The 23,692-nt window shown below is 42.2% G+C and overlaps 1 protein-coding gene across 1 annotated transcript in view; it reads left to right on the plus strand.

Moving 5' to 3' along the window:
* The window catches only part of LAPTM4B (lysosomal protein transmembrane 4 beta), a 62,853-nt gene that overhangs the window by 25,920 nt on the left and 13,241 nt on the right, over positions 1–23,692 (plus strand). The window contains exons 5-6 of the mRNA XM_075023659.1: positions 7,566–7,664; positions 15,371–15,466. Of these exons, the coding sequence (XP_074879760.1) occupies positions 7,566–7,664; positions 15,371–15,466 (195 nt within the window). The remainder of the gene's footprint in view (positions 1–7,565; positions 7,665–15,370; positions 15,467–23,692) is intronic.

The following is a 23,692-nucleotide window of genomic DNA, read 5'->3' on the forward strand; positions in this document are numbered from 1 at the left end:
ACAGGACCACATGCCATGTCCAGCAGGGTTCAGGGGGAGTTGCAGAGCTCTGGAGAAGCCAACGGTGCAGCCGTCTCTGAAAATCTGCCTTGAGAACCTAAATACAGATTAGCTTGGCTGTGAACTTTGTTTTGTGGATGGAAAACTAGCTAGGGCAGTATAAATAACAGGTAATGAGAAACAGCAGGCAGATAAGTAGCCACACAAATCTGCGGGAAGAGGCAATGTGTCAAGCCAGCGGGAGCTGGGATGCATCAGGGGCCTGTTATCCTTTGCCTTATTTAATACCTGCCTGCATTCACAGCTGATGGTACACTGGAAGAGAAGCAGAGGAATAATTCAAAAGGTTCTTAGAAATACAAGTGGAAAAGAGCAAATTACGGCCATCACCTGGCGAGTGCTTGAAGCTGGCACTGCCACTGGCCGGAGCCCTCCTGCCCATCCTTCGCCTGCAGTCCCTCACTTCTGCAGCGGTGCCAGCCCTGCTCTTGTGGCAGCCCAAGTGTCTGTGTGGCTGCAGGTACACCCCCCCCTTCCCAGAGCATGAATCGTAACCAGGTTTTACTCAGTCTTGCTCACTGTGCGAGAACGTGAGGGGGACAGGAGCAGACTGGGAGATAAGCACCAAAAAGTCCCCGCTCTTCTTCTGAAAACCTGGTGTCACATCTGGAGCCGGCTCACTAGAAGGGCAAAGAGCAGCTGATTCTCTCAAAATGTCTGCTAAAACATCACTGCCGTTCCCACAGATAAAAAAATAATAGGGCCTTCTGTAGCAGAAATACAAGGAGCAGTCCTTGGAAGGTATTGGGAAGGGTGCAGCAGAGCACTTTGTGAGCCATGTTCCTGCTCTGGAGTGTTAAAATCTCTGGTTGGACACATCTTTGCGTGCTGTTGTAAATCATTTTCCAGACTGGTAATGAAATGCTGTAAAACTTCAGGAGTGCTAAACTGTCAGTGCTCAAAAGGGCAAGGGGGATTTCCAGGATAATTATAGACTGATTAGCCTGACATTGCTACCAAGCAGAATAATAGCAGAAGGGCTGAGAGGAGAGTCAATTGATAAAGGATTAGACCAGAGGAATATGATTAATGACTGCCAGCACAGTTTCATGGAAAATCAGTCCTGCAGGCAAACTCATTTTCTTTCACTGACAAGATTACTGGCTTTGTCAATAAAGATGGGCAGAGGCATAATAGACTTTTGTGAGACGTTTGACTTCGCAGCATGATGCTCAGAGCAACAATAAAGCACTGGATCAATAAAGGATGTATCAAATAGATTAGGAGAGGTTAGCTGGCAGACTACAAAGGGTTGTGGTCAAGCCGACCATCTGCCAATAAGTTTCTATTTTGGGTAGATGAAGGTCTCCAGGAATTGGCAATAGATTTCATGCTCTTCCTGACTTCCATTAATAACCTTGGTACCCACGAGGCCATTCACGAAGGCTAACATCAACCTTGGGAAAGCTTCCCCAGGCTCACTGTCTAGAGGGATCGAGTCCTCTAGCGGGAGGCTGCAAGCAGGAGCCTAACCTACCTGTTCTGGGTCACCCTCTGAAAGGCGCTATCCCTGCACTGCCCAAAGTGAGCACATCTCTGCATTCCCCAGAAGCAGTACGTGTGACTTTTCCCAGCAAAATCACTTCTAATAAAACTGGTGGCTGACACAGAGATCAATGAAGAAGTAAGTAACGCTAAGGATGGAGCCATTAATCAGAGGGAGCTAGACTGACTGAGAACCTGAGTTCGATCATTAATGTGTGCTACGTTGCTAAATGCAAAGAAATGTGAAAATATGAGGAATACGGATGAGCATACAGTATGGCAACTGTACCTGGGATGCAGTGACTTTGTAAGCAGTCTAAGGAACTAAATGCCAAAACAAGAGTTCCCAGGGTTTTTTGCTATTTGCAAAAACTGTTCATGGGATTTGTGGACACTAAAAACCAGCGATGAATAGTAATGGAGAGGAGACTTCCATTCTCAGTTGGTGACATAGGTTTCATCTGTCTATTTATGGTGTCTTTATGTTGTAAAGAACAATACTTAAAAGTCAGAAAACATGCAGAAAATTTCCTCTAAAAACTATATAAAAGCTGGGTATATCGTAGTATGACAAGACACAATCAGCTTTTCCTCCTTAGTTTGCTGAGAAAGGAGACCAAGAGGTGATACCATTGAGTTTTCATATGCAGAATAGTGAGGTATTAAAAAGCTGTTTAAATTAGATGAGAGGCATAATAATAATGAGTAGCTAAAAGCTAGTCCAAGTTAAGTTGATTTAGAAACAAGGAGTTCTTTCTATTTTACATTCACAGTGGAGGATAGCGATTGGCAAAAAGTACCAAGAGGTGCGATGAATTTTGTACAGTTAATGTTACCTATTCAACAAAGCTTTGAAGCTGGTCTGAAGCTGTTCTGCAACTGCTTTGGAGCTGTGTCTTAGCTGTGTCCCCAAGCACAAGTGGCTCAGCAGGAACCCCTCGTACCCTTACCTGGAAGGGCCACATCAGTTGGCAAAAGGTTGTTGCATTTGGCTTGGAGCAAATACACTCTGTCTGAGGGACCAAAAGCGAAAGGGAGCAGTGAAGATCACATCCACTGATATCAGGTACTGAGACACACAATGAAATGAAACTAAAAACAAGCTTTTCAAATTTTTAGCCACAATGCCATCAATGCAGTGCTGGCGCTCAAATATTGATAAACAGGCTTGTACCCATGGACTTGTTTCCCTACCTTTTAATAAAATTCATGGTAGATAGGTTTGTCATCTCAAACACCACGTTTACAGCAAGACTGTGGTTAATACCCTTGTCCCTGTAAGTGAGACCTGAGTTATGCCAGTTGGGTGTGATCCCTCCTGATGATTTATAAATAAACCCTAGAGTCATCTTGCCCTCACCCTCTTTGCAGAGGTCTGCCAAGGTAGGCAGAAAGCAAGGGTTGTGTTTCTTCCTGGCATTCTTACAGTTTTTGTTCCTCTAAAACTGCTCTGAATTTGGGGAATGATATTTTAGGGAGCACAGGGAAATGAAAGGGAAATGAAAAATCCCAATCGTTCTTCAAATCCATTATTGAATATCTGGAAGAAGGTGTGCATTAGATAATAGAATATATTTGGCAGCTTCAGAAGAACATTTTTTGCTTGCTCTAAGGTGAAAAGCCCATGTTCTTAACCATTTCTTCTTCCCCATGCTAGTATCTGGCATTATGTTATCTATTCAGTTTGATGCACATCTTCCAGATTTCAGTCTACCAGTGATGAGTTGCAAGCTACTGTGAAACCCTCCATGTACTTTTAGCAAGATGATAAATGAGTACCTATCAATAGGCTAGGCAGAGCCCTAGCTGAAAATGTTGCAATTGTAAAATACAGAACATTGCATTCACAGGGTATTTGGTAATGTCATCCTATACTGGATGTTTCTTTCAGAAGCGCAAGTGTCTTTGGAAACTTTTTGTTGCCTTTTAATACCTAGTTGCACACAGGTGTGCCACTTAATTCTCATAAATTGCAAGAGCATCCCAGCATGAAGGGTCATGTAAAATAAGTAGATGTTACAAATCTAGCATTTGAAATGTTGTATGGCCATCACATGTCGTAAAACTTTCTAAGGTTTATGTTGGACATCCTGGTCATTATCACTGTCACTAGAAAACCAAAAAAATTCACATACAGTAAATCCAGCATCTGTAAAATAAAAATCATTTTGGTTCTCGGAGCAGTAGTGGTGGTCTAAAGCAGTTTGATCTAAAGCACATTTCTTTTCTTTAGCGCCGCTAAATCTTTGATATATGGGCTTTCTAAAGCCTTCAAATTAAACACTTTATCTTCTGTCATCTGATAACAGTACATGAAATGAATTGAAGCAGAGGTGCAGAGCAGGCTAGTCTGCAACTGAGTTATGCAAACTTGTTTTTTATTTAAGTATAGGACTATTACAGTTGATCTAAAGAAATTTCAAAGTATATTAAATAGCTTTACTATGGGACTACCTGCAATGCTGCTGTCTAACAATTCAGGTCATATCAGTCATGCTTTTAAATCCTAGGGGAAACATCTAGAGAATGTAAAAGAGATTAAACCTAAAGAAATTTTTCCTGTAAACTAAAGCTTAGAAAGGGAATATCCTTTCTGACATTTTTAATGCCATTTTATAATTCCAAGGAAGAAGTACTACTAACTTCATAGCAGAGATTTAAAAATTCTACAGACACATTACTGTTTTCTTTCCGTTTTGTAAGATTCTGATACTTGGAGGATTGTAACTGTTGAATGAGAATCCACACCATCTTTTAAAGTCTATTTTTCTATGGTCCAAGGGGAAGGAAAACATGAAAGGTTATGCAAGCAGGCTGAGGGAATGAGAAAGGGCTTCAGCCTTGGACTTTTTATTCTTCTTGTGCATTTGTACAATATTGATGCAGTAGATATATACTTTCCATGCAAGTTTTAGATTCTTTTTAAGTGTCTAATAGAGCTTTGCTATGTATAAGCAGTAATTTTTTTTAAACTGAAAGTTTACCAGGTATATTATGCATGCAGCCCTCTCCATGTCCATGACAAAGTTATAAATGACACTTTAATTATGACTTTAGCATGCCAGTGCCACACCACTACAACTACCTCTTGTTTGTATAGAAAACTTCATCATGTCCTGCTGCAAAATCACTCCTGTATTTCCAGTGTCAGGCTTGATTTTTCCCACCCAGCCATATTTCAGTCCCAGCTTCATCCAACGTTGCACAACGTTTGACACTGAGCTTTTCCCAGAAGTTGCAGCACCAAGCCCAGTGCCTGGGGCCTTCCCAGCAGCAGGATTTCAACTGCTGGTCTCCCCACAGGAGAGCAAACACCCAGCACAGGAGCAGGATTCCTCTTCTCTCCTCATACACCCACATGGGTGGTTAAGCTTATCACTGCAGTCAGCGGAGGGCAATGGGCCTTTGATTCATCTGAACCACTGTTGGTACCCGTTTTCTGTGGGAGTGAAGGAGATTTTGGGAGTGGCCGCTGCTGTAGGAGGATCCCAAGGGCCTCCTGATGGCACCAGCTCCATGATGGTGCCTGCACCAGGCGAGCCCAGAGCCAGCTGAGATGCTTCCCACCATCTTTTCTGCTTCTTTGCCAAAAGCTGCACGTTTTATAAATTGTTTTTCCTACTGCACTGAAGGGGTTTGTAGTTGTGAGTCAAGATCAGACTGCTCATAGGCCAGCCTCAGCAAAAGAGCATTAACATCTTCTGGTCGGCAGGTGCCACCAGCCCGGTTAGCAAACAAAGGGAGTTTCTTCCATGCTGAACAGATGGCCCTGGGCTATTCATCACAGCCCTGAAAGCTTTCTCTCCCACACAGCATGCTGGGAAGCTCCAGGAGGGGCTGGCTTCAGTTTTCACACCCTACACCAAGATGTCCCAGGCACTTGTGGATGGGGGTGACCACCACATGGGTGCAGCACCTACCGCCCTGCTGGGGCTTGCTTACACCTCACGTCTCTTCAGGATGGAGACACAGAAAGCTGAGCCTGAAGGGGAAAAAAACACAGCATGTGCTCCTCACGTGCTCTCCTGGCTTGCTGCTTTCAGTGCTGAATTATTGTCTTTTCATCTGAAATGCTGCTGAGGTAAGGGAGGGCCAGGTGCTGCTCAGCAGCATGTGCTGCTCCCAGACTTGACCAGGGCTCATGGCTCCAGCAGATGTTCCTGCTCTTTAAGGTAGCAGGAACTTTCTTGGTCATTCTCCCACCCTCCTCTTGCCCCCACGCAAACCCAAGCTGAGCTGACATCTGGAAACAGGCCGTGAGGTTATGGCCAAGACCCCAGCATGCAGTCATCCAGTCTTTGACTGGTAACTGATTCCCAAAACTCAGAGTGTAGGAAGACCAAAGCCTCACTAGGAGTTTTTTTATTACATTCACAAACCAGTTTGACTAGTTTTTTAAGGGTAAGTACTAAAAAAACTGTTTAGGGGCAGTTTTACTGTAACTGTCTTTGACTGGACCTTCTAACCATGTGCATGGCCTCCCTCCTGCAAGCAGGAGAGCAAGCTGTGTCATTAATACTTAAATTTTCTGCATATAAGGTTTATGTTTATTCTTCAGTGCATCTTTTCTTGGCATATACTCTTGCTTTCTTGGTCTCTGGGTGATTGCATCCACTATATTTAGCAATAACCTTCTGTGGAAAAAAAAAGAGCAACTTATTGAATTATAGCAAGCTAGTTTCCTACAAAAGCTGTACCTTGACAAAGAAGATAACGTGATAAAAACTTCAGCCACGAAATTCAGTACAGGAACAGAAACATTGCTGTCAAGAAGCGGAAAATGTGCTTATGTAACATTTATCTGCAAACGGTTACAGCTGCTGTTGATGTTAACCACTCTGAACAGTTCATGGAAGCGCTAAATAAAGAGCAGCTGTCCAAAAAAAAAAGATAATTTCCTGATGCACTGGGCCGAGTGCTGGTATAAGGGGTATTAAGGGGTTACTCTGGATTTACACCATCCTCGCCAAGAATACAGTTATAGCTCGGTCTAGTTAATTGTCCTGACAAGGATGCAGAACTGGCCTGGTTAAGTAATTAGACCTGTAAGGGAAAAGGGGGTTGTGTGTGGAAGGAGCTAATGCATTCAGTTATAATGAGCTACTGTTGCAGCAGAGCTATCTTTTGTGGAGAATAGCTCTGTCTGTGAACAATGGTTTATTCTAACTGAAACAGGAACTTGTGCCTTGCAATATTTCAAAACGATTTGGAACATTCATTTTAAAGGGTGTGTATTCTTTAAGCAATAACAAATACAGTAAAACACTCTTAGAGGTTGTTTTTCAGCCAATGATCCTAATGTGTTTCACAACTGTAAATCACTAGAGCCTGCGCTAAGTAGGAAGATTAATTCTGTCACCTCCATTTCATATATGAGGTAACAGAAGGACCTGGAGCACATTTTTATTTGAAATCATGACATTGCTCCCCTGTAGGACCCTTGCCTCCACAGGGCATGCACTCAGCAGCACTAACAAGTGCTCCTGGAGAAGTAGTCCAAATTTAGCCAGAATAAGACAGAGCAGAATAGACCCAATGTCTTTTGATCAAATATTTAGGTGAAAGGATCATGCTGTACAGCTTTTCCTGCTTTGACTTTCTGGAAGGAGCTGCCACTGGTCTTTGGCAACCAATGCCAGTATAATGATTAGTTAATAAGTACGGAACATGCCTGCCGTTGCCCAAGATGGCAGGTTTCCTACTGCAAAGCTCCCAGAGAGATGTCCTTTGCTAGTTTGTGTCAGATACAAACCCAGTGTGCATGGAAGAAAGGACAGCCCACACCACATACAAAGCAAAATGCAAATTCCTCAGCCCTCCAGGGAACGTTTGGCAACTGAGTCTTCACAATGCCTGTTCCAGCTAAACTGACTGAAACTGGTTGTTGGTGCAGAGAGCTCCCGATTTAGTAGTTCACAGGAAGTTTTGTAAGCTGTTAATTATGGAGTGCGCTAACTGAATGGCTCTTAAATGACTCGTGAGATGAACTTAGAGTGTTTTGCTTATTTTTGCTTATGCAGCCCACCAATTTTCCCTACAAAGAAGAGATTATGTCTGTGAACCCTACATGTCTGGTTGTGATTATCCTCCTCTTCATAAGTATCATTTTGGCTTTTAAGGTAAGCACATTACTGTGTATACAGTCTACTTCTGGTCATGGGTGGAATGTCCTTCCTGGGAGGCCTGGCTTTAGAAGAGATCTGGGGAACTACAGACCAGGCAGCGTGACAGCTATACAAAGCAAAGTGATAGATATTATGGCAAAAAAGCAGAAAATCTCATTGACAAACACATGAACATGTAGGCCACAACCAGAAAGCATAATGCTTGTAGGGGGAGCTCATGACACATAAATCCTTTGAAGGAGCGGGTCATCCAGTGGACAAGGGAGATCCTGTTGATACAAACTGCTTGGTTTTTCAAAAGGTGTTTGGCAGAGTCTCTCATCAAAAGCTTTAAAAAACACTCTAAGATGTGTAGTGACAAGAGAAAAAGTCATCTCACAGACTGAAGCTAGGAAATAGAGAATAAGGATAAATTATCAGTCTTTAAAAAGTGAGACCCATGCTGTTCAGTACATTGATAAAAGATCTGGGAAGGGGAAGAAAATCTAACAACAACATTTTTTGCAGTGTCATTCAACATACAGAAAACAATCAGCCAAGAAAACTTTGCAGAAGGATCTCATGGCACTGAGTGACTGAGCAATGAAATGGCAGAGAAACTTAGTGGTGATAAATTCTAAGTAGTGTACACAGAGGTAGCACAATCTTGTTTCACAGACACTGCAGTTGACTCTGAACTAAGTGTGACCACCTGAAAAAGGGATCTTGTAGCTGTAATACATAGACCTGTGAAAATATTAGCTTACTGCTCAGTTCTGGTTGAACTAGTAAATCAAATGCTAAGAATATTAAGAAAGGAATAGAAAAAACCAGAAATCTAAAGATTTCTTTCTCAGTTTTGATGCCTACCAACTCTGGAACCATGCATTCACTTTTGGTGCACTATCTCAAAAAGGATATTGTAGAGCAGGTAAATAGATCCACATAATCCCTCCTGGGAGGGATAACATAAAGGACTGTCACAGCAGGCAGCAAAAAGGCACAGGGAGTGATGATTTGTTTGCTGTTATGCAAACCTCGTGGGTGAGAGGGCTGGAGGTGGCAGGTACCAGACGAAGGGAAGATGTAGCATCACCCGGCGCAGCCAGAAATGGCTCACATGAAACCACCGCATCCAGGTTCATGGTCTAGCGAGGTTGGCCCCCACCTGCTCTGCGGGGCAGAAGTCCAGAAGGAGCTCAGAGTAAGATCAGACAAATCAAGGTATGAAAAACAACCACCTGTGGCTCAACTAGTCCCCTGAGCCTTGGGCCTCTTGGAAAGTATGGTGGTATATTTGCCCTCTTCTTGCACCCTTCTGAAAGTTTCTCACAGAGCAGTGCCACCATTCTTGTATTACTCATGATGGGTTTTATTTCAGAATAGTTCTTGCTCTTTATCTGCAGAGCAATTATGCATTAAGTTAGAGAGCTCCCATAGAGCCACAGGGACACCAGGGATGTTGCTTCCAGATAGCACATTTAACAACACAAACAGGGAAAGTTATTGTGAAAAAAAGAGGTTGATTAGGTTATTGAAGCTACTTCAAAATTGAAAACAAACAAACAAACAAACAACAGATAGGGTATTTTAGGGTGCTGTTGGAAGTGATATTCACTTTTTTTCTGTGATTTAGAAACACAGTTTAGCCTTCTGGCTTTATACGTTCACAGCCATCTCGTTGATTTTGTTTGCACCTTTAAGAAGTATGTATGAATGTAATAAATACATAGACCTGCCAGGTGCAACAAGGGATGTGCTCTTTAAATTTCTCAGATGCAAGCATTAGCTCACTTTTTACCCCAGGTGGGTCTGGTATTTCATTGACTAAGTATGGCAAGGAAGTCTCCAGCTTATAAAAGAAATGCAATTAAAATTGGAATGGCAAAAATTCTTACTACAGAAAAAAGAAACCTAAGAAATTAACAGTGCAAAAGACTCATTTTGTTTTAAAGTGGCTAACAGATGTTTTTTCCAAGAATATAAGTGGCTCATACAATGCTCATTCTAGCAACATATTGTCGTGCAAATGAGTCACAAAAAATATGACTCACACAGAAACACATGCTAAATTCCAGTTAGCATTTTCATTTGAATTTCCTGTGTTTCCAAAAGAGCTGCTATGCAGATTTATGGAATCTGCCTCATGAAAAGAAAGCTGGACACTATCAGATGCATCACACTTTATCACTGATAGACTTAACAGATGGTACCACGTTTATATACTGAAACTGAAAAGGTACTGTAGATAAAAAATATGCCTGAGCTCCCTCTCTCTCTGGAGTTTGACTAGAAATAGGGAGAGAAACCAAAACACTGTAACCTAGGAAAAGCTACAGTAGGAAAAGCTGCATTCAGCTGGTGGGAAATATGAAACAGAATCACATAATTCCTCAGAAACTTTTGGCACCATGACGCTTATTTAGGGTGAAGCTACATGCAAAGGAAAACTCTATTTAGCAGAAATCAAGATATAGCAGTATTAGATGGTGGGTTTGTGCTTTGCAGTCGTGGGATTGTGAAAAGGGAAGGGGGACAAGAGAGGGTAGTAAGAAAGCGAGCCAGCTAACCACACACAAGCACTTGTCTTTTTAGTCCTTAGGATTTACTTGGATCCAAAGCAGCTAATGGATATTTCAGGCAGTTTCACACAGAATCTTTTTCAGAGTAGACCAAGATGTGTTATTCCATTTACTGTGTTTGTCTAGAAAGTGAACCAGAGTTACATACCATGAAACATAGGTGTTTCCTATCTGGCTGAGGAAGAACATCCAGCAGCACAAATGTATTTATATATATATGTACACAGGACTTCAAATGGCATATAGCCAGCACAGTGGCTTTTGAATCACGCCCTCCTCTGCATCTGGTTTGGGGAACAGGGCCTCGGGTTCCACTGGCCAGGCCCAGCTGCTGAGACAGAACGGTTGAGGCTTCAACCGCCACCTCCCCACCGTGGGAGAAGTCCCCCAGGCCCAAATGAGCTAGGCTCAGGGGAGCACAAACACAACCAGAATAAGCCTTTCCCCCAGGCTGCCCTGAGCACTCTACAGCTGCAGAGTACGGTCTCCTCTTCTTTTTGGCCCTTTCTTTTTCCGGAAAGGAGGTAGGAAGAGGTAGTTACCAGTGGGGCAATCAAAATGTATTCCAGTTCAGTGAGACAGACTGGTCTTCAGCAAGCTGAATATTAACCCTGGTCTCCACAATATGCCTATAACCTGTGTGTACTAGGTGTCAAGCCTGGAGATGAGACCACTCTGCATGTCCTGGTGTCCTCAGCAGATGGGAAAGGGTGATGCAGAATGCAGTTCTATGCTCACCCTGAGAGATTTCATGTCTTAGCCCAGGGGGATGCCTCCTAGCAGGGGGAACCCTGACCCACAGCGCATTGTCCCGATGTCTGCTACCTTCCTGCAGGGGCGATGGAGCAACAGTCGGGACCATGAACACAGCCCCAACAGCCAAGCTCTGATCCCTGCTCCCAGGAATGGCCAGCGCAGAGCCACGAGGTTGCCACCTGTTCCCCTAAAACCTGGGACGGGTCCCATCACTGGGCTTGCTGATAGCAGGGTACTTATAGAAGAAGCATCTCTAAAGCAGGGGTCATTTGCTTTAAATTGCATACCCCAGTATGTGTGACTGTGTGCCAACAGATGGTGTCCTGGCCTGTATAAGGCACCATTTAAAGTGTTGCAGGCCAGTGGTTTGGTTTACCATCATTAATTCTTTTCAGTCACAGCATTTCTCTGCAGTTATAAGGAGTGGTTCTTGTACAGCCTTTTTATATTCACAAGATACATATTCTAGCACGCTGAGAAGATGGATTTAATTGCAGATTTCATCAGCACAGCAACCCATTGTTTCTACTTCTGCAGCACCAACATGTGAAATACACATGGCCAACTGGTCTGCCATTAGCATCACTCTGAAGTCTTCATATAAATTTCAGTTTGTGTAGAAATCTTTGTCTCATTTTCACCAGTTACTGAAGACCAGACCAGCTCTGCAAATAGAAAATCCAAAGCAGCTGGAGAATAAAATGGGACTTGGTGCAGACGGCTCCTAACCCGAGGGGGCTCTGTCGGGTCTGCAGCATTCACCCCGCACTTGCTGCCAGGGAGGGAGCTGCCCAGAGGGCTGCTGTGACCCAGATTGGCACAGAATTTTCCTTGCTGTGTTACAAGAAACAGCAGGATACAGCAGCCTCTGATTTCCACAAAGATGCTGGTCAGTCAGCTGGTCGGGCACGTGTCTGATGAGCAGAAGTCGTGCAGTACATTACTGCTGTTATGCCGCTTAACAAGTGCATGTGCAATAACAACGGTGAGAGGCAGGGTTATAAAATTTTGTGGGTTTCAGTTCCTTATGGGCTCAAGTCATTTCCCACCATTTAAAGGGGAAGACTGCAAGCTAGCAGAAGTAGGCACGGTGCCTGTTTCCACATTCAGCCTTTCTTGCGCACCCATCCTTTCACACGGTGGCTACTTGGGGCTGCCCCCAAAAGGTGTCTGTCAGCAGCCTGTGCTGTGGTATGTGGGAATACCACTAAGGGTGGATTAGGCTGAAGTGACTTAATGCCTTTTACGTAGGGCCTATTCCAAGTGTGAACATTTGTCTCCTGAGAGAAAAATCGATATATTTATATACTGTGTGTCCAGCCACACATTTTAAAGCATATTTTAAATCTCAGCCAAGATTTTCAGGGAAAAAATTGGTAACTGAATCAGCAATCCAATTTAACTGTGTAACAGCATCAGTAGAAAACAACGATTAGGAACAAGTTTAAAGAAGTTACAGGTTGAGGAAAACAAGTTTCCATGACTCATGTTTCTCAGGCCAGCAGCACGTGTCCAAAGCACTTCAACAAGGACATGCTCCGAGCTGCCGCTGCTTTCAGCCATATGTGGGTCAGTGTCTCGGGGCCAATTACTTGGTGCGTGCTGGCTGATGACCTCTTTAATTCAAGGGCTGGAACAGACCTCACCCACTGAGAAACAGCCCGTGCATGCAGGAGCAGGGCTGATTAGAGCTAGGGCTCAGGGCTGGAAGAGCTGCAGGGGTTCATTGTGGGCTTAAATGTGTTTTATTCACCACATGTAATGGAATGGGAGCATTGAAAAATAAATCTCCCACTACATTCTCCCAGATAATACTGTATTATCTGAAATGGGGCTTCCCTCAGTTTGGATTTTGACAGAAAGAGTATAGAAATTGGTTTGTAAATAGGTAGGCTTAATGTAAAGTGTTTCTTATAAAGATGGGCTGTGTCCCCACAGAAGTGTCCTTTATTCAGTCTCTGTTCTGTACTAGCTCTTACGCCTTGCTCAGCCCGTAGTATCTGAGCATTGACAGCTACTGAACTACTTATTACTATTAATAATTAACAAAGGCATTTTATTTAATTCTGGAAAAGATGCAATTCTCCATGTATATGCCTTTACTCCACTTGTTTCAGTAGCGTGGGGCAAGTTTGCATAGCCCATAGCTTGGGCTGTAGAGGCAGTTTAACATTCCCTTGGGACTCAGCTCACTCCAGAAGCCTTTTGCTCTCCCCATTTGCTGGTCGAAAGTATTGTCAAAGTCAGCAACACCTCCAAGTCATCCAGGGTCTGTAAGATGCTGTAAAGAAGAGGAAGCAAGCTTACTGGATTTCAGCCAGCTTGGCCCTGGTGGAAAAAACTCTTCCTGATCTGCAAGCAAGCCATCAGTGAGTCATGTGGCATCCTGAAAAACACAGCTCATGTGTGACAGCTCTGGAGAGGGAGGAAACACAGGGCAGCTCAGAAGGATAAGAGGCTTTTGGAAGGTCATCAGTGCAAGTGAGTCACAAAAATATGACTCACACAGAGTGAGACACACATGCAAATCCAATCAGCCCTGGCAGTTTAATTTGCACGCGCTAAGTTTGTGAAAGAATTGCTATGCAGAACCTACTAAGTAAAAAAATAAGTTGGGCACTATCAAAACACATTGTTCTCCTCATGACTGTCGTGTGTGACTACGTGGGAAGCAGAAAGCTCCAGAGGAACTGCTGAGGATCTGACTCCTGCTCCTCCACATGTGTTACTGCCTCCTGTCTTCATTCCAGCCACTTTGCTCACCTCTGCTGGCCAAATGGAATCTCTCCTGCTGGTGAAGGAGATGATGGATGTGAGCACTTTGCCCAACCAGTTAAAAAAAAACTGGACACAGCTAGTTGTTTGCCAGGCAGCAGACCTACCCAGAGCCAAGTGAGCTCCAAGAACAAAACCAGTGATGTTTATGATCCTGCGGTATGGTTATTGCTGCAATAACAGGTTTTTTGCTTTATACTGAGAAAAAAAATGAAGCATTTGTAATAACAGTTAAAAGGTCAGAAGTAATTTCAGATTTTAATAAAAACTTTTATACTGGCAATTTTCTCTAGTCAGGCAAGAATAAGAAGACCCCAGACCATTCCAGTCATATGGAATACATTGATTTAATGTCAGATTAAGTGAAACAAGTATTGAAACAATGCAGGTGATATACAGAATCATCACATAGTTATTGGCCAGACTTCCACTCACAAGACAAGAAGGGTTTCCTGTAACTTGCTTGATGATTCTTCAGTCGCCAGCGTGCTTGTGCTCTTTTTACTGGGGTTTTCTTCCACTTTCTAATACTACTAACTCCCAGCTGACAATATTTAAACATCCTTACCATGGAGGAATCCCAAACTGGTTTCTGTTTATTTTTGCTGCTGTCCCTGAGACATTCTGCATCTGCAGCACCTTCTGTCTTTTGTCACAGTGTAACTTGTACCTTCATTTTGTGCTGTAAAACTCACCTCTGCTGGTAAGCAGAATCCCATGCAGAGTAACGAGTTGTCTGACTGAACTCATACCTCTCTGTATTTCTAGAGAGGTGTAAAAAAGCAAGCCAGCATACGTGACCTGCTCATTTAAGTATAATGGAGGTTATACACACAAAATGACATTACTTTAGCTATATTCAGGCCCAAAGAAACTGTTTCTTTTCAAAACAATTAGTCTACATTAAGTATGCTGTAATATTAAATATCTGGAATAGTAAACTTCATTCAGATAGGTCTAGATTGCAGTATCTCTGCCTAGATGGAGCAGCTCATAGTGCAACACAAGTATCCATAATCACAGAACCATATAATCACAGAATGGTTTGGGCTGAAAGGGACCTTGAATGGTCATCTAGTCCAACCCTCTGCTGTGGGCAGGGACGTCTTTCACTAGACCAGGATGCTCAAAGCCCTGTCCAACCTGACTTTGAACACTTCCAGGGATGGGGCATCTGCAATTTCTCTGGGCAAACTGTTCCAGTGCCTCACCACCCTCATCGTAAAAAGTTTCTTCCTTACGTCCAATCTACATCTATCCTCTTTCAGTTTAAAACCATTGCTCCTTGTCCTGTCACTACAGGCTGTGGTAAAAAGTCTCTCCCCTTCTTTCTTATGAGCCCCCTGTATATAAAGGCCACAGTAAGGTCTCCCCAGAGCTTTCTCTTCTCAAGGCTGAACAACCCCAACTCTATCAGTATGAGGAACCGTGTTGGATTACTCACAGAGCCCCTACACGTACCTACAGTCACTGCAACCAGAAAGTGACTGTCCCGTGCTTCTATCAATCAGGCTCATATTCTTATTTATATAAGAATGGAAATGCCCTAACAGAAAGATGTGTATGGTTTATTTTCTGCACAGAATAATAAATCTCTTTTCTTTTCAGGGTTACTTGATAAGCTGTGTGTGGAACTGTTACCGATACATTAACAGCAGAAACAACTCGGATGTGTTGGTGTACATTACCACCAATGACACTGCGGTAAGGATGTTAGATTGCAAATATTTGCCTAATATTATGCATTTAAGAGCTTTATTTTATATTAATTTCTGACTTCTTAATTAACCATCTTAATTCCTTTGAGAGTCCTCATCTGTTGGTTATGTTTAGACTTGAGATTCAACAGACTGGTGTGCTGTGATTACAAATCACATGTATTACTAAAATACTGGGTTTATTTTATGCATATAATCTGTTAAAGAATCTGTGTTAAGCTTAACCTATAGCTTACCCCGTGGCCCCAGGAATTAACCCCAGTTCTGAGCTCTCCAGCTGTGTCATGATCTGGACAGGGGAGGCGACTGATTAGGACCCAGGGATGCTATGGTCTACACCTGCAGAGAAATGTGGATTTAGCTGTAGAAACTGTGATTTAGGACATTCAACGTCCGGTGTAGTGCTTTACACACTCACAGAGAGGAGCTAAAAGGCAACAAAAGTTCAGTGATTCATCTCCCAGTGCATGATGGGTTTTGTATAGTAAGGAGACAGAATGAAACAAAGATTGACATGAAAGAAATGAATAAACAGATTTTAACCTCAAAGAATGGAAGGTGTCAGTTCACTTTATAGTAGTTTAGTGCTGACATACATATGTGCAGGGCACAACTGTTAAGCAATATCTTGCTTGTTGCAGAAGGCAGTGAAGGAATACAAGAAGAAAGAGTCCCTGGAAAGAGCTAACAGTGTTTGCAGCGGTTATCTCCGTGGAGCTGCTCGGTTCCACCCAAACTACACACTGAGGGCACTGTGTCAAATCAGTCCCTGGGGTGACTCCGCTGCCTTATGTAATGAGGGTCTTTACATCATTTAATGGAATGAGAGCAGCATGAACTTGGTCCTTTGGATCATCAGGGTAAAATTTCAGGATTGCCTTCCTCAAGTTTTTCTAATTGTGGGTGGTCTCCACACGCTGAGGTACTAGACCATCAACTTTAAACCATTAGAATGAGTGATTCCTGTGCAGCTGCAAGGACTTAGAAAACTATTACTACTTTTATATGAAAGTTGTAACTCTTGCATAGTTATTTGTCTTCAATACCTGGAGCTTTAAGAAAAGCGTAAGAAGTTTTACGGACTATGATCAGGGCTGGCATTTAAGTATAAAAATATGGGTTTATTGAAAGCTAAGAAGTATTACTACTTTCCTTACTGGAATCTATGTTGAATAAAACCAGGAGTTTTATGTGAAATAATTTTGATAGCTCTTTTGTTCAGCCTGTGTGTGGTTGTAACTCAGCTTCAAACATGGCTAACTCTACAGCCCACAGAACTGGCAGGCTCAGTGGTGTGAGAGTGTCAGCTGAATTATCTGGGAAACTAAACTTACCAAAGCTTTTTAAAAGCTACGTTAAAACCGCTTGCTCCACTGCTGTCTTTACAAAGCAAAGACTTTGGTTTTCAGAGATGCCTGGTTACCAAAACTCCTCGCAGTACTTTTGTATTTAGTAATTACCAAAGTGCTCTGAGCTGCCTCCTCATCTTTAAAGCACTTGTATTTTGTGAGGAAAGGAAGCCCTTTTATCCCATTTGCAGATGACGTATTCTTGCACTGAGAGTTTAATTTATGTTTGCTTATCTTTATCTTACAAGACAGCTATGGCAGAGGCAGGTTTTGAGAAAGGCTGTGCCTTCCTAACTAGTACCCTGACCATAGGACTTGTTCTTTCCTCAGTATTTACACCTCCTTAATTTGAATATGGTCAGAATCTCTTGCTTTCAGGTATGATGCATCTGTTGTTCATTCTTTCTAAGTTCAATGAGATGATGTTAGATCAGGTCCTATAGAAAGAGCTGTTTGGGAATCTATCAGCTGACCAAAAAATTCACCCAAAAATTCTTGTTCAGGAGTACAGAAAGGCTCTGGAGCAATGCTGCTGGGGAAGAGTTTCTCAGGGCCAGCCAGAGAGGCAGGAGGAGAGAGAGTCACTAACAGCCTGGGTTTTCAATTATTTATTTGGGATGGAGGCAAGCCTCATTCAAACCCATGACTGACTGCTCCTCTCCAGTCAGGATGAGCTCCTTCATCCCTAGGTGACACAGTCGGTCTCCATCTCTTGCACATCCTTCCCTGACAAGCTCCATGGATGCCCACCAGCACAGTGCACTCAGCAATATGATGGAGGAGCTGACATGCTCCTGAGCAACCTCTTTCTTTTTTCTGCTCATTGCTGAGCTTCAGCAAGGAACAACAGTCTGTAGGGTTAAATCCTCATCATCCTCCACTGTGAATCAGAAGATTGTTCTTCCCTCCCTTCACCCTCCCAAATCAGACTCAAAAAGATTTTTTTCTATGTCTACATTGAGAGACATCAGCAAAAACACCTCTTCACATGACTGTAAAAAAGTAAGCTCATCGCAGTTGGATAAAAATGGTTTCAAAATGAAGTGCAGAAGAATGGGACTTTGAAGTTGGGTGCTGAGGACCTTTGAGAATTTAGGACTCTTGAAGAAACCTCATGAAATTTTGAACTGCTGTGATAGGTCACTGCTGTCTGTTGAATTGTATAATATTCCCCCAACACTCAAGTGCACTGTTGTATTAAAACAGTTTTTTTCATTTTTAGTGATGCTGGGAAACTTCTTTTGGCAGGGCTTCTTCACGCCAGCATGCCTTTAAATTATAAACTACAAGTTTCTTAAAAAATGTGAATCAATTTCTGCCCTCTGCTTTGAAAGAAATGTGTCATTTTTAGAATCAAACCTGCTACCTGAATTCCAGCAGAGCTGCAGGTCATATCTGCAGGGCATATTCTTGTCTTCAGGTATGTTTTTTTTATATATGCTTATCATCAGCGTTAGCTGAAAGAATACCAATCTGTACAAATGGAAGTGAAAATCTAAGCTTAAATATGGAACTGGGCATAATAGGTACAATTTAGGGTAACAAGTTTTAAATATACCCCAACACTTCCAAAATCTAGAGATCAGATCCCAGCTGCTACCTGCTAATATCCCTTGTACTGCATAGTAATTAATGCATCTCATCTACACTCCACACACAAGATTTTCTTTTTTTTAAGTTATTAGGTTTGCAACTGCTAGACACTGTATTACAAAAAACATTTAGAATGGAGTTCAGATATGGGCTAGAGTATGGGTTAGTTTAGTGCCAAACTTAAAAGATCTGTTTTATGTATCAGGATGATTGGAAATTCAAAATCTTTCTGCAGTTACATAAATATTTTCAATGAAGCTAAGAAATTTGTTACTACAAACATTTTATTACTGTGTCTTACAGTTTTCTGGGAGAGCTGTCTTTGAAAAATACCTTGAAAATGAAATGTATACCTTATTTCTATTATAATTGGCACTCAGGGGGAAAAAAGAAACCTCTGCCTTCAATAACAAATCATCAACAAATTTATCCTTGAATTCAAAATTCAGTATACCTGCAGGATTTATACTGAAAATGGAAAAGGATTGGGTAAACCCCTGTCCTCTAATAACTCTAATTACAGACAATTAGATAGCCATAAACAATTGCATTCATGTTATGATTAGTTGATGATTGTTGTATGGAATTTTTTGAAGGGACACCTCTGTCTGTTGTAAGAGAAGGCATGTCAGCTACAATAGTTATTCTTATCTCTGGTCTATTAACAACTTGGCAAAATCAAATTCTTGGATCTTCCATTGCCAGATAAATACAAATTTACTTATACCTTCATAAAGATCATTATTTTCCCTCTTCTAACTTTTGAACTAGGAGTTGCCTGGTTTACCTGCTCAGAACCCTTGAAAAATATATCTAAGAGTTTCAATTTAAATGGGAATATGACATTAATGACTGAGCTTTTCTCAAGAAGAACAATCAAATCCTTACTAGCTGGGATGCTGTCGCACAAGAGATAGGAAGGGTCCACAGCTACTTGCTGGCTGCAGCAACTGTGAACCCTTCTAAGATGTTTGGATTACAGGTCTCTTTCCTAAGAAAGAAGGAAACTTCTTTAATATAGAGCACTAGGATATGGTTCAAAAGAATAAGAAGCTGTGATTGTATATAATGATTATCCAGTCCAGAAAGTTGATCTGAAAATAATAACCAGATTATCTTTTGTTTTACTGCATTTCTTAATTTAGCACTGGTAAGGTGTGTAAGCACATTTACACATCACATCCAGATTCGATTAGGAGAATGGATAACTCCTTAACCACAGCTGTGCGAGCCTGCTTCTTGTTCTTCGTTTCTTGACTCTCTGTGTTCAGGAAGTCCTTGGTGGGCCTCACAATTAGTTTCCCCCATTTCTATCTAAAGCAAGTCCATCATGACTCTGTAAACTCATGTACATGAGCATGTACAGGTCTCAACAGCAGTCTTAATCCATCTTCTTCTTGGTTGGTCACGTGGTGGAAACCTACTGATATGTCCTTCCAGGAGATGAGCTTTTGTGTTTTCTGTCCCCATACAGGACTGCTCTACCAAGGCTGGTTGCTGGCACTCCCTTACCTTCTCTCACGCTCCTCGTGAGTTCCGCTCTATAGACCCCTCTCTGTTATCAGCCCCCAATTCAGTAATACTTTACTTAAAAAAAAAGTTCAGCTGTCTCTCTGCCTTCCTACTAACCATCTAATTTTCATACCACTAAAAGCCATGAGAACAACTGAAGTATGGACTGATCTGGGGGGGGAAATTCCCAGCACAGAAGTTTCCAGTTAGTTCCCTCCGATCAAACTGGTTCTTATAAATAATCCTCATAGATCTGAACTGTAACTAACCTGATAGCTACAGTTATTGGCTACCAGATAATCTGATTTTTGTCACTCTGTGTAAGTGGTTTAAGCCATCCTTTTTGCCAGTGTGCCATCTGGAACAAACGAACATCCTCCCCCCTGCAGGCTGTGAACGGGATATTCCTGCTGCCCCCGTTAGGCGAGAGGTCCTCCTTCTGTGGCCCTTGATCGAAGCTGGACACCACATGAACGTACCTGGCTTGGCTCCATGAACAAACTGCATTATGGGGTTGGTGCGCCAGCTGGGGCTGGGCAGGGGAACGGTCTTCCCCAGTTGGTGGGAAGATGTGACCCTCTTATGCTCCAAGGGTTGATAACGCCAGGACCTGGGGATCCAGCTGTGTACCTCAGTATCAGCAGAGTCACTTGGGGATATGGTATCATCTCCCTCCTGTAAGTGTTTTTCCAATACTTCTCTCCCCTCAGTTTCTGGACTTATCTGTAGGAGATTTTGGCATAGCAGTAAGGTGCCTCCCCCGCAGTGAACCGTATTAACCTGAAGATTATTTTTTCCACTTTCCCAATCTGGGATTGCTTTTTCCTGCCAACTGCTGAAGCACACCATGGGTGAAGATTAATTTTCTACACTAATTTAAACTGTGACAGCAGTACCATGGAAATGTTCATCCAGTTTGGAAAAACTGCCACTGTAGAAGTGCAGAAGATAACCCAAAGTTAGATATTTTCTTCTCTGGAGCAGGAATAGCTCCTTTGTGCTCTTGGACAGCCAGAGGATTTCATTTTGTTTATTTTTAACTCTCACTGAAGCCAATCAATGGAAGTTTCATCTCCAGTCATGCTGGCAGAGGGGATAAAATGTAAAGCTGTAAATCTCTCTTCAAAGTGGGATTTAAATCCATACATACTTTATCAAATCACTCCAGTGGATCCTATCTGACATACATTTATCCACAACAGTTCATAAGTTACTTGTTTTTTCAATGCAGATACATTCCTTCTGTGGACATGACATCAACTAAGTAGCCTGTAATTAATCTGTCAACACTTTTGTTTGCTCTCCCTTTCTCAAAGCAATAGGAGACCTATTTGAGAAGTGCAGGTTAGGTCTTTCATTCCTGCTGGATGATTCCTCTGAGCAGAGGAACCATATTCTTTGGTAAGGTTGGAAGAGCCATTCTTTGTGTTATTGTGTTTTTCTACTGTCATGGTTTAACCCCAGCCAGCAACTAAGCACCATGCAGCTGCTCCCTCACTCCCCCCCCTCGCCAAAGTGGCATGGGGGAGTGAATCGGAAAAAAAAGGTAAAACTCATGGGTTGAGATAAGAACAGTTCACTAGAACAGAAAGGAAGAAACTAATAATGATAATAATAATAATAAAAATGACCATAATAATAAAAGGATTGGAATATATTAAAAAAGTGATGCACAGTGCAATTGCTCACCACTCGCGGACCGATGCCCAGTTAGGTCCTGAGCAGTGATCCCCCCCAGCCAAGTCCCCCCAGTTTATATACTGGACATGACATCACATGGTATGAAATATGCCTTTGCCCAATTTGGGTCAGCTGCCCTGGCTGTGTCTCCTCCCAACTTCTTGTGCCCCTCCAGCCTTCTTGCTGACTGGGCATGAGAAGCTGAAAAATCCTTGACTTAGTATAAACACTACTTAGCAACAACTGAAAACTTCAGTGTGTTATCAACATTCTTCTCATACTGAATCCAAGACATAACACTATACCAGCTAGCAGAAAGCAAATTAACTCTATCCCAGCCAAAACAAGGACATCTACATGTGTGGAAGGTGATTAGTTTGGCTATGGACAGAGGGAAGGACCTTAGACTTGTGCCAGTTAAACAGACTGAAGCATAAGGTGGAGCCCAGAGGCAGACAAACCTTGCACAAGAGCTCTTGTTTCTGGTAGGTGCTTTGGGACCTGTGATTTCCAGCTACTGACCCAGTTTTAGGATGGTATATATCAGAGTAGAAGACAACTTGGAGAAAAATACTACTTTTTTATTTTCCATAGTGTGACATAAAAATCCTACCAACTTGGCAATGTTCATCAGGTAGCTGACCTTGTGTGTCAGTTTGTATGCATAATGTTATTACTGAGCCACTAGATCAGAGGCATCTTTTTCCAGTGAGTAGTAACCGTGAACATACTTTAAAGAGAGCGAACACCACAAATTAATACCGCTGGCATGACTCACTCTCTGAGCCCTTCTCAGGGCCTCCAACTGAGTCCAGGCAAAGGACGTCTGACCTTCCTTAGTGGAAACTGCCTGATGAAACCTGCAAGAGGGAAAGCAGGTAAAACAGGAGGCAGAGAAGAAGAAGCAGCAGCAGCAGGGGCAAGAAAAAAAGGGATATAAGCAGAACTGCCCAGTGCTTGAAGTAAAGGGGGTGATTAGTTAGTAACCATATGCAATAGTCTACATGAGACCTGGGAGTGTGCTTTAAATGCTGGATCTGGGTTTTTTTGCAGAATTGTGCTTAAAAACATTCCCAGAGCAATGTCTTTAATCAGAGAATCTTCAAAGGTCTCAGGCTCCACATGGATGCCAGCATTCACATCTTGCTAGTGTGCATGTGTGACGTGCATTTTCTCCTCTTCTGTTTGATTTTGAGTTGCAGAAAAGTATAATGACAGCCTGCATCTGCCAACAAACAGCTATTCAGCTGCTCCAGCATTGCACATTGTACCTGCAGTGAAGTCCCATCCCTTGTCAGTTGTCCTTTAATCTTAGCAAAGAGAATGTTTTTTCTTCTTTCTTTTTAACTTTCCCATCTTATCATCTATACTCAGCTCTTTTTTCCACTACTTCCTTGTTTATGGAAAGATTTTGTCTTAAAATCCAGCATTTCCTGTGGTCTGAATTTCTTCATGCTGCCTGTTAGTTGCTTAGTGCTATTTGCTAATCACGCTTCTTGTTACACGTCTCACCTGTTACTGGGTAGGTGCTCTCAGAAGCCAGCTGTGCTGTTTGGAACAGGCTATTAACAGTGTCAGTTTGGGGCAAATACCCTCTTAAGTTTAAAAATAAGATTTCCAAAACATTTTAACTTGTCATTAGAGTCATTAAATTTACTTACAAGTTAAATTACAAGATCAAAATATACATCTTTATCTATTTTCCTCAGATTTTTATTTTAAACACAAAAACTGTATTTGTTTGCAGCTCAAATACTAGTTATTCTAATACATGACAATTCATAAGAGATTTGCAATAGAAATAGACAAATCTGTTCTGTGTTCATAATTAGATTAAAAAGAAGATATGAAATGGGGATTTAAATCTTCCAAATATTTTTGGTTCCACTAATTGGGACTGTTGCAATGTAGGAAAAAAAACAGAGTGTTTATAGATTTGCAGTGTTTCTTTACAGACCCTTTTTTTCTAACAGGCTTGATTCATTACCATCTGACAGCTGCTGGATTGTGGGCTTCAAAAAACAAGTCAAAGTCTTCAGTATAATTCCAAGGATGTGTATCAGTGCGGCAAAAGCCGA

This window comes from Buteo buteo, chromosome 3 (assembly GCF_964188355.1).
Source record: "Buteo buteo chromosome 3, bButBut1.hap1.1, whole genome shotgun sequence".
NCBI classification, from domain to species: Eukaryota; Metazoa; Chordata; class Aves; order Accipitriformes; family Accipitridae; genus Buteo; species Buteo buteo.